This window comes from Oncorhynchus kisutch, linkage group LG16 (assembly GCF_002021735.2).
Source record: "Oncorhynchus kisutch isolate 150728-3 linkage group LG16, Okis_V2, whole genome shotgun sequence".
Classification (NCBI taxonomy): Eukaryota; Metazoa; Chordata; class Actinopteri; order Salmoniformes; family Salmonidae; genus Oncorhynchus; species Oncorhynchus kisutch.
This window is the reverse complement of record NC_034189.2, coordinates 3,997,225-4,009,641: the sequence shown is the minus strand read 5'-3', so window position 1 is coordinate 4,009,641 and position 12,417 is coordinate 3,997,225. Positions and strand designations below refer to the sequence as shown.

The 12,417-nt window shown below is 42.5% G+C and overlaps 1 protein-coding gene across 1 annotated transcript in view; it reads right to left on the bottom strand.

Moving 5' to 3' along the window:
• The window catches only part of LOC109885651 (endothelin receptor type B), a 15,618-nt gene extending 3,776 nt beyond the window's left edge, over window positions 1-11,842 (bottom strand). The window contains exons 1-5 of the mRNA XM_031791615.1: window positions 11,604-11,842; window positions 11,033-11,504; window positions 9,198-10,059; window positions 7,734-7,861; window positions 7,197-7,343 (exon numbers count right to left, since the gene is read on the bottom strand). Coding sequence (XP_031647475.1) covers window positions 7,197-7,343; window positions 7,734-7,861; window positions 9,198-9,743 — 821 coding nt within the window. The 5' untranslated portion in view covers window positions 9,744-10,059; window positions 11,033-11,504; window positions 11,604-11,842. The remainder of the gene's footprint in view (window positions 1-7,196; window positions 7,344-7,733; window positions 7,862-9,197; window positions 10,060-11,032; window positions 11,505-11,603) is intronic.
• Window positions 11,843-12,417: the final 575 nt, after the last annotated feature.

Below are 12,417 nucleotides of genomic sequence, written 5' to 3'. Positions count from 1 at the left end.
TTACCTTAACACACACTACCAATAGGGTTACCTTATTAACACACTACCAATAGGGTTACCTTAACACACACTACCAATAGGGTTACCTTAACACACACTACCAATAGGGTTACCTTAACACACACTACCAATAGGGTTACCTTAACACACACTACCAATAGGGTTACCTTAACACACACTACCAATAGGGTTACCTTAACACACACTACCAATAGGGTTACCTTAACACACACTACCAATAGGGTTACCTTAACACACACTACCAATAGGGTTACCTTAACACACTACCAATAGGGTTACCTTAACACACACTACCAATAGGGTTACCTTATTAACACACTACCAATAGGGTTACCTTAACACACTACCAATAGGGTTACCTTAACACACACTACCAATAGGGTTACCTTATTAACACACTACCAATAGGGTTACCTTAACACACTATCAATAGGGTTACCTTATTAACACACTACCAATAGGGTTACCTTATTAACACACTACCAATAGGGTTACCTTATTAACACACTACCAATAGGGTTACATTAACACACTACCAATAGGGTTACCTTAACACACTACCAATAGGGTTACCTTATTAACACACTACCAATAGGGTTACCTTATTAACACACTACCAATAGGGTTACGTTATTAACACACTACCAATAGGGTTACCTTAACACACTACCAATAGGGTTACCTTATTAACACACTACCAATAGGGTTACCTTAACACACACTACCAATAGGGTTACCTTATTAACACACTACCAATAGGGTTACCTTAACACACTACCAATAGGGTTACCTTAACACACACTACCAATAGGGTTACCTTATTAACACACTACCAATAGGGTTACCATATTAACACACTACCAATAGGGTTACCTTATTAACACACTACCAATAGGGTTACCTTAACACACTACCAATAGGGTTACCTTATTAACACACTACCAATAGGGTTACCTTATTAACACACTACCAATAGGGTTATCTTAACACACTACCAATAGGGTTACCTTAACACACTACCAATAGGGGTACCTTATTAACACACTACCAATAGGGTTACCTTAACACACACTACCAATAGGGTTACCTTAACACACACTACCAATAGGGTTACCTTAACACACACTACCAATAGGGTTACCTTAACACACTACCAATAGGGTTACCTTATTAACACACTACCAGTAGGGTTACCTTAACACACTACCAATAGGGTTACCTTATTAACACACTACCAATAGGGTTACCTTAACACACTACCAATAGGGTTACCTTATTAACACACTACCAATAGGGTTACCTTATTAACACACTACCAATAGGGTTACCTTATTAACACACTACCAATAGGGTTACCTTAACACACTACCAATAGGGTTACCTTATTAACACACTACCAATAGGGTTACCTTATTAACACACTACCAATAGGGTTACCTTATTAACACACTACCAATAGGGTTACCTTAACACACTACCAATAGGGTTACCTTAACACACTACCAATAGGGGTACCTTATTAACACACTACCAATAGGGTTACCTTAACACACACTAACAATAGGGTTACCTTAACACACACTACCAATAGGGTTACCTTAACACACACTACCAATAGGGTTACCTTAACACACTACCAATAGGGTTACCTTATTAACACACTACCAGTAGGGTTACCTTAACACACTACCAATAGGGTTACCTTATTAACACACTACCAATAGGGTTACCTTAACACACTACCAATAGGGTTACCTTAACACACTACCAATAGGGTTACCTTATTAACACACTACCAATAGGGTTACCTTATTAACACACTACCAATAGGGTTACCTTAACACACTACCAATAGGGTTACCTTAACACACTACCAATGGGGTTACCTTATTAACACACTAGCAATAGGGTTACCTTATTAACACACTACCAATAGGGTTACCTTATTAACACACTACCAATAGGGTTACCTTAACACACTACCAATAGGGTTACCTTAACATACACTACCAATAGGGTTACCTTAACACACTACCAATAGGGTTACCTTATTAACACACTACCAATAGGGTTACCTTATTAACACACTACCAATAGGGTTACCTTATTAACACACTACCAATAGGGTTACCTTAACACACTACCAATAGGGTTACCTTAACACACTACCAATAGGGTTACCTTAACACACACTACCAATAGGGTTGCCTTAACACACACTACCAATAGGGTTACCTTAACACACTACCAATAGGGTTACCTTAACACACTACCAATAGGGTTACCTTATTAACACACTACCAATAGGGTTACCTTAACACACACTACCAATAGGGTTACCTTAACACACACTACCAATAGGGTTACCTTATTAACACACTACCAATAGGGTTACCTTAACACACACTACCAATAGGGTTACCTTAACACACTACCAATAGGGTTACCTTAACACACTACCAATAGGGTTACCTTATTAACACACTACCAATAGGGTTACCTTAACACACACTACCAATAGGGTTACCTTAACACACTACCAATAGGGTTACCTTAACACAGACTACAAATAGGGTTACCTTATTAAGACACTACCAATAGGGTTACCTTAACACACTACCAATAGGGTTACCTTAACACACACTACCAATAGGGTTACCTTAACACACTACCAATAGGGTTACCTTAACACAGACTACAAATAGGGTTACCTTATTAAGACACTACCAATAGGGTTACCTTAACACACTACCAATAGGGTTACCTTAACACACACTACCAATAGGGTTACCATATTAACACACTACCAATAGGGTTACCTTATTAACACACTACCAATAGGGTTACCTTAACACACTACCAATAGGGTTACCTTAACACACTACCAATAGGGTTACCTTAACACACACTACCAATAGGGTTACCTTAACACACACTACCAATAGGGTTACCTTAACACACTACCAATAGGGTTACCTTATTAACACACTACCAGTAGGGTTACCTTAACACACTACCAATAGGGTTACCTTATTAACACACTACCAATAGGGTTACCTTAACACACTACCAATAGGGTTACCTTAACACACTACCAATAGGGTTACCTTATTAACACACTACCAATAGGGTTACCTTATTAACACACTACCAATAGGGCTACCTTAACACACTACCAATAGGGTTACCTTAACACACTACCAATAGGGTTACCTTATTAACACACTACCAATAGGGTTACCTTATTAACACACTACCAATAGGGCTACCTTAACACACTACCAATAGGGTTACCTTATTAACACACTACCAATAGGGTTACCTTATTAACACACTACCAATAGGGTTACCTTATTAACACACTACCAATAGGGTTACCTTAACACACTACCAATAGGGTTACCTTAACACACTACCAATAGGGGTACCTTATTAACACACTACCAATAGGGTTACCTTAACACACACTAACAATAGGGTTACCTTAACACACACTACCAATAGGGTTACCTTAACACACTACCAATAGGGTTACCTTATTAACACACTACCAGTAGGGTTACCTTAACACACTACCAATAGGGTTACCTTATTAACACACTACCAATAGGGTTACCTTAACACACTACCAATAGGGTTACCTTAACACACTACCAATAGGGTTACCTTATTAACACACTACCAATAGGGTTACCTTATTAACACACTACCAATAGGGCTACCTTAACACACTACCAATAGGGTTACCTTATTAACACACTACCAATAGGGTTACCTTATTAACACACTACCAATAGGGTTACCTTATTAACACACTACCAATAGGGTTACCTTAACACACTACCAATAGGGTTACCTTAACACACTACCAATAGGGGTACCTTATTAACACACTACCAATAGGGTTACCTTAACACACACTAACAATAGGGTTACCTTAACACACACTACCAATAGGGTTACCTTAACACACACTACCAATAGGGTTACCTTAACACACTACCAATGGGGTTACCTTAACACACTACCAATAGGGTTACCTTATTAACACACTACCAATAGGGTTACCTTATTAACACACTACCAATAGGGTTACCTTATTAACACACTACCAATAGGGTTACCTTAACACACTACCAATAGGGTTACCTTAACATACACTACCAATAGGGTTACCTTAACACACTACCAATAGGGTTACCTTATTAACACACTACCAATAGGGTTACCTTATTAACACACTACCAATAGGGTTACCTTATTAACACACTACCAATAGGGTTACCTTAACACACTACCAATAGGGTTACCTTAACACACTACCAATAGGGTTACCTTAACACACACTACCAATAGGGTTACCTTAACACACACTACCAATAGGGTTACCTTAACACACTACCAATAGGGTTACCTTAACACACTACCAATAGGGTTACCTTATTAACACACTACCAATAGGGTTACCTTAACACACACTACCAATAGGGTTACCTTAACACACACTACCAATAGGGTTACCTTATTAACACACTACCAATAGGGTTACCTTAACATACACTACCAATAGGGTTACCTTAACACACTACCAATAGGGTTACCTTAACACACTACCAATAGGGTTACCTTATTAACACACTACCAATAGGGTTACCTTAACACACACTACCAATAGGGTTACCTTAACACACTACCAATAGGGTTACCTTAACACAGACTACAAATAGGGTTACCTTATTAAGACACTACCAATAGGGTTACCTTAACACACTACCAATAGGGTTACCTTAACACACACTACCAATAGGGTTACCTTAACACACTACCAATAGGGTTACCTTAACACAGACTACAAATAGGGTTACCTTATTAAGACACTACCAATAGGGTTACCTTAACACACTACCAATAGGGTTACCTTAACACACACTACCAATAGGGTTACCATATTAACACACTACCAATAGGGTTACCTTATTAACACACTACCAATAGGGTTACCTTAACACACTACCAATAGGGTTACCTTATTAACACACTACCAATAGGGTTACCTTATTAACACACTACCAATAGGGTTACCTTATTAACACACTACCAGTAGGGTTACCTTAACACACTACCAATAGGGTTACCTTATTAACACACTACCAATAGGGTTACCTTAACACACTACCAATAGGGTTACCTTAACACACTACCAATAGGGTTACCTTATTAACACACTACCAATAGGGTTACCTTATTAACACACTACCAATAGGGTTACCTTAACACACTACCAATAGGGTTACCTTATTAACACACTACCAATAGGGTTACCTTATTAACACACTACCAATAGGGTTACCTTATTAACACACTACCAATAGGGTTACCTTATTAACACACTACCAATAGGGTTACCTTAACACACTACCAATAGGGTTACCTTAACACACTACCAATAGGGGTACCTTATTAACACACTACCAATAGGGTTACCTTAACACACACTAACAATATGGTTACCTTAACACACACTACCAATAGGGTTACCTTAACACACACTACCAATAGGGTTACCTTAACACACACTACCAATAGGGTTACCTTAACACACACTACCAATAGGGTTACCTTAACACACACTACCAATAGGGTTACCTTAACACACTACCAATAGGGTTACCTTAACACACTACCAATAGGGTTACCTTATTAACACACTACCAGTAGGGTTACCTTAACACACTACCAATAGGGTTACCTTATTAACACACTACCAATAGGGTTACCTTAACACACTACCAATAGGGTTACCTTAACACACTACCAATAGGGTTACCTTATTAACACACTACCAATAGGGTTACCTTATTAACACACTACCAATAGGGTAACCTTATTAACACACTACCAATAGGGTTACCTTAACACACTACCAATAGGGTTACCTTATTAACACACTACCAATAGGTTACCTTAACACACACTACCAATAGGGTTACCTTAACACACACTACCAATAGGGTTACCTTAACACACACTACCAATAGGGTTACCTTAACACACACTACCAATAGGGTTACCTTAACACACTACCAATAGGGTTACCTTATTAACACACTACCAGTAGGGTTACCTTAACACACTACCAATAGGGTTACCTTATTAACACACTACCAATAGGGTTACCTTAACACACTACCAATAGGGTTACCTTAACACACTACCAATAGGGTTACCTTATTAACACACTACCAATAGGGTGACCTTATTAACACACTACCAATAGGGTTACCTTAACACACTACCAATAGGGTTACCTTAACACACTACCAATAGGGTTACCTTAACACACTACCAATAGGGTTACGTTATTAACACACTACCAATAGGGTTACCTTATTAACACACTACCAATAGGGTTACCTTATTAACACACTACCAATAGGGTTACCTTAACACACTACCAATAGGGTTACCTTAACACACTACCAATAGGGTTACCTTATTAACACACTACCAATAGGGTTACCTTAACACACTACCAATAGGGTTACCTTAACACACTACCAATAGGGTTACCTTAACACACACTACCAATAGGGTTACCTTAACACACACTACCAATAGGGTTACCTTATTAACACACTACCAATAGGGTTACCTTAACACACACTACCAATAGGGTTACCTTAACACACTACCAATAGGGTTACCTTAACACACTACCAATAGGGTTACCTTATTAACACACTACCAATAGGGTTACCTTAACACACACTACCAATAGGGTTACCTTAACACACACTACCAATAGGGTTACCTTATTAACACACTACCAATAGGGTTACCTTAACACACACTACCAATAGGGTTACCTTAACACACTACCAATAGGGTTACCTTAACACACTACCAATAGGGTTACCTTATTAACACACTACCAATAGGGTTACCTTAACACACACTACCAATAGGGTTACCTTAACACACTACCAATAGGGTTACCTTATTAACACACACTACCAATAGGGTTACCTTATTAACACACTACCAATAGGGTTACCTTAACACACTACCAATAGGGTTACCTTATTAACACACTACCAAACTGAAACTGAACAAGGCCTTGAACTGAAACATCGACCACAATAAATATGCAGAGGTAAAAACCGTGTGTGTGTTACCTGTACTCAAAGGTGACCATGTTGAATCCTATCGCCTCTGGTACAGCCATCAGAATGGATAACAGCCAAATAGAGATGATCTCTACTGCTGTTAACAGGGGAACACCGACACCCTGGACCCTGCTCCACGACGCTACCGCACGATACCTACACACACACACACACACACACACACAGTTCTCTTAGTTCAGTTCCCGGTCCTTCTAGCATGGACTGAAGGGCCTCCCTATTCCCTATTTAGTTCAGTTCCCTGTCCTTCTAGCATGGACTGAAGGGCCTCCCTATTCCTTATTTAGTTCAGTTCCTTGTTCTTCTAGCATGGACTGAAGGGCCTCCCTATTCCCTATTTAGTGCACTACTAGGTGTCCTTTGGGACAAAACCATGATGGTTGAGCTTAGTGTGTGTGTGTGTGTGTGTGTGTGTGTGTGTGTGTGTGTGTGTGTGTGTGTGTGTGTGTGTGTGTGTGTGTGTGTGTGTGTGTGTGTGTGTGTGTGTGTGTGTGTGTGTGTGTGTGTGTGTGTGTGTGTGTGTCTTACCTGTCCACGCTCAGGGCACACAGGTTGAGTACAGTGATGCCAACAGAAGCTTTCTGCAGGAAGGGGAACAGTTTACAGAGGAACAGGCCAATGGAGCTGTCATCGAACGGCCATGAGCCAGCCAGGAGCTGAAATATAGAGAAGGAGAGGAGAGGATTAGAGGAGAGGAGAGGAGAGGAGAGGAGGGGAGGGGAGAGGAGAGGAGAGGAGAGGAGAGGAGAGGAGAGGAGAGGAGAGGAGAGGAGAGGAGAGGAGAGGAGAGGAGAGGAGAGGAGAGGAGAGGAGGAGAGGAGAGGAGAGGAGAGGAGAGGAGAGGAGAGGAGAGGAGAGGAGAGGAGAGGAGAGGAGAGGAGAGGAGAGGAGAGGAGAGGAGAGGAGAGGAGAGGAGAGGAGAGGAGAGGAGAGGAGAGGAGAGGAGAGGAGAGGAGAGGAGAGGAGACACCTATTCCCTGTTTAGTGCACTGCTTATAACCAACTCTGGTAGTGGCCTATGTAGAGAATATTCAGACAGACAGACAGAGAGACAGAGAGACAGAGTGAATGGGAAAGACAGAAATATTTAAGTGCCTTTGAACGGGGTATGGTAGTAGGTGTCAGGTGCACCCGGTCTTGCGTCAAGAACTGCAACGCTGCAGGTTTTTTCCCCACTCTCAACAGTTTCCTGTGTGTATCAAGACTGGCCAACCATCCAAAGGACATCTAGCCGACTTGGCATTGCACCCACCTGGGGTCCAAGGTCCCCTGATTAGAGGGTTAGGGTTAGGGTTAGCCGACCATCTAGCCGACTTGGCATTGCACCCACCTGGGGTCCAAGGTCCCCTGATTAGAGGGGAACAATGAAAACAAGCAGTGGTACCGGCTTCGAGGTCCAGAGTTCAGTTTGTGGGATTTAGATGTATTATATTGAGCCAGTTTGAGCCAGTTTGAGCCAGTTTGAGCCAGTTTGAGCCAGTTTCTCACAGCAATGAAAACAGTCCTGCAGCATCAGGAAACGCTGATTATAATTAATAGATTATTATATTATTATATATATTATTATATAATGCATGGATCATTAAATATATTATTATATAATTCATGGATCATTAAATATATTATTATATAATGCATGGATCATTAAATATATTATTATATAATTCATGGATCATTAAATATATTATTATATAATTCATGGATCATTATATATATTATTATATAATGCATGGATCATTAAATATATTATTAAATATATTATTATATAATTCATGGATTATTAAATATATTATTAAATATATTATTATATAATTCATGTTTGTAGGGGTTGATACATATTTCGTGTCAAAGTGGAAATTACAAAACTTTACAAGCCTTTTTTATTTGTTATTTTTTAAACCTTGAAACTAAAAGTTTGCATTTCTTTCTGTGCCGGAAAAATCAAGATCAAATTAAGATACGGCATCTGTAAAAATATATATATTTTTTTACCTTATAAACGTTGATGGGTATATCTATAGTGATATAGATCAGATCTCCCAGGGCCAGGCTGGCGATCAGGGCGTTAGGTCCGTTCCTCATCGTCTTATTCAGGTAGATAATCCTCAGTAGAGTGGCGTTTCCCACCATCCCCACCATGAATATCACCGAGCTAATCACTGTGTTTATGTATTTAAAGGCTGTCTTTATGAAGGTCACCTGGTGGCAGACAGGGGGTACTACAGGCTGAACACGCACTGCCCGGGACGACGTGTTGGAGGTGAGGTGATGGGGTCCGTGTTTCAGATGTTGGTGTCCACTGTCAGAGTCAGGAGAGGGTGTGGATGAGATGGGGGTAATGAGGTTCAGAGATGCGATGTCTTGGGGGTTTTGGGAGGGGTTTTGGGGGTCCAGTAGCAGACCCAGGGGGGTGTCTGTACTGTGGAAGGCTGAGACAGGGAGATTTCCTGTCAGGCTGGGTTGGCTCTGACCCACTGTGAAGGTGTGGAACACCACCAGCACCAACATCATGGATGAAACAGGAACAGTAGAACCCATTCTGACTCTAGAACCTGTTCTAGAACGTATTCAACAGTTCAGGGAAGAGATGGAGGATTCCAGGCAGGATAGTTCTAGATACCACAGTGATTCAGGATTCCACTAGGGAGGTTCCACAGTGATTCAGGATTCCACTAGGGAGGTTCCACAGTGATTCAGGATTCCACTAGGGAGGTTCCACAGTGATTCAGGATTCTACTAGGGAGGTTCCACAGTGATTCAGGATTCTACTAGGGAGGTTCCACAGTGATTCAGGATTCCACTAGGGAGGTTCCACAGTGATACAGGATTCAACTAGGGAGGTTCCACAGGTCCTCTGGAGAAAAGGGGAAAAAGGAGAGGAAATATTGCTAATATGACAAAGGACAGGATTTGTGGAGGGGCACAAATCTTTATTTCTTAACTTGGTTTTCTAGTACTTTATATTTCTTGAAACGAACCCCTCTACTGTCCTAACAGAGTCATTAAGATCAATCTGTAGTAGACTGACTTTAACACTGGTATCCTGTTTCAATTACTGACACATAAACAATGAAATAACTCCCCCCCACCTCTCTCTCTCCTGTCTCTCTCTCCCCCTGTCTGTCTCTCTCTCTCTCCTGTCTCTCTCTCTCTCCTGTCTCTCTCTCCCTCCTGTCTCTCTCTCCTGTCCCTCCCCCCCACCTCTCTCCCCCCACCTCTCTCCCCCCACCTCTCTCTCTCCCTCCTGTCTCTCTCTCCCTCCTGTCTCTCTCTCCCTCCCGTCTCTCTCTCTCTCCTGTCTCTCTCCCCCTCTCTCTCTCTCTCCTGTCTCTCTCTCTCTCTCTCTCTCTCTCTCTCTCTCCTGTCTTTCTCTCTCTCCTGTCTCTCTCCCTCCTCTCTCTCTCTCCCCCTGTCTCTCTCTCTCTCTCCTGTCTCTCTCTCCTGTCTCTCTCTCCTGTCTCTCTCTCTCCTGTCTCTCTCTCCCCCTGTCTCTCTCTCTCCTGTCTCTCTCTCCCCCTGTCTCTCTCTCTCTCTCCTGTCTCTCTCTCTACTGTCTCTCTCTCGCCCTGTCTCTCTCTCTCCTGTCTCTCTCTCCCTCCTGTCTCTCTCCCTCCTGTCTCTCTCTCCCCCTCTCTCTCTCTCTCTCTCTCTCTCTCTCCTGTCTCTCTCTCCCTCCTGTCTCTCTCTCTCTATGTATATTAATGTAGCTCTTATAACCTACCTATATATATTAATGTAGCTCTTATAACCTACCTACATATATTACAGTTTGTACTGTAGTCAAACAGTTTGCAATGTCTTAACGCAGGGGTGTCAAAATCAATTACTGTCTCTCTGCTGATCCTGGACGAGGGCTGTCTCTCTGCTGATCCTGGATGAGGGCTGTCTCTCTGCTGATCTCTCTGCTGATCCTGAACGAGGGCTGTTTCTCTGCTGGTCCTGGACGAGGGCTGTGTCTCTGCTGGTCCTGGACGAGGGCTGTGTCTCTGCTGGTCCTGGACGAGGGCTGTCTCTCTGCTGATCTCTCTGCTGGTCCTGGACGAGGGCTGTGTCTCTGCTGGTCCTGGTTGAGGGCTGTGTCTCTGCTGGTCCTGGACGAGGGCTGTCTCTCTGCTGATCTCTCTGCTGGTCCTGGACGAGGGCTGTGTCTCTGCTGGTCCTGGACGAGGGCTGTCTCTCTGCTGGTCCTGGGCGAGGGCTGTCTCTCTGCTGATCCTGGACGAGGGCTGTCTCTCTGCTGATCCTGGACGAGGGCTGTCTCTCTGCTGATCCTGGACGAGGACTGTCTCTCGGCTGATCCTTGAGGGTTTGACACCGATGTCATAACAACTACTTACATGACAGATGTATGACTAGTTTTGTCGGTGAATAACTTCATACATTTAGACAGTCACTCACCTTGTTGCTGAGTCTGGTCTCTCAAACTCAGTCAGAGCAGAAGAAGCAGTCCTGTAAAGATGTCCCTCATGTCTCCATATTCTGATCTGTTTGAAGAACGAACACTAGGATTTATCTGGATTTGTAGAGGAGTAGTGATGTAGTGCAGAGTCCTTCTCAGCTGTGTGGTACTGACTGAGCTTTCTCCTCTTGTTGAATCTCTCTTCCTCCTCCTTCTTCTCTCTCTTCCTCCTCCTCTCTCTTCCTCCTCCTCCTTCTCTCTCTTCCTCCTCCTCTCTCTTCCTCCTCCTCCTCTCTCTTCCGTCCCTCCCTCTCTCACAGTCAAGATAACACAAAATTCCCCAAAGCCCCTCCTCCCAAACGTTGATCGGTCTGCCCTTTTCCCCCTCTAACTCTCTCCACCCCCTCTCTCTACCCCCTCTACTCCCCACTCACATGATGCCAAACGTAAACAACCCCCCCCCCCCCCACCAGATCCCATCTTCCTACCTCAGCACACCAAGATAAAAAGAACATTCAAAATGAAACTAGTTAACTTTATTTTACTGGTAGCAGCGTACAAATGACACTTCTGAGAGGTTTTACGACACGGTGAGGACTAGTTTCCTGTTGATTCAGTGGCTGAGTCTCTATATCACCCCCCCCCCCAGCACTACACAGCTGATTCAAATAACCATCTCATCATATAGAAGTGATTATTTGAAGGGGCTGTGTAGTGCTAAGGGGGGGGTAAAACCAAACCGTGCACCCATGGGTGGTGGGGGGAGGGCCGGGGACAGAGTTTGGGAAACCAGGCCCTATATAGTGCACTAGT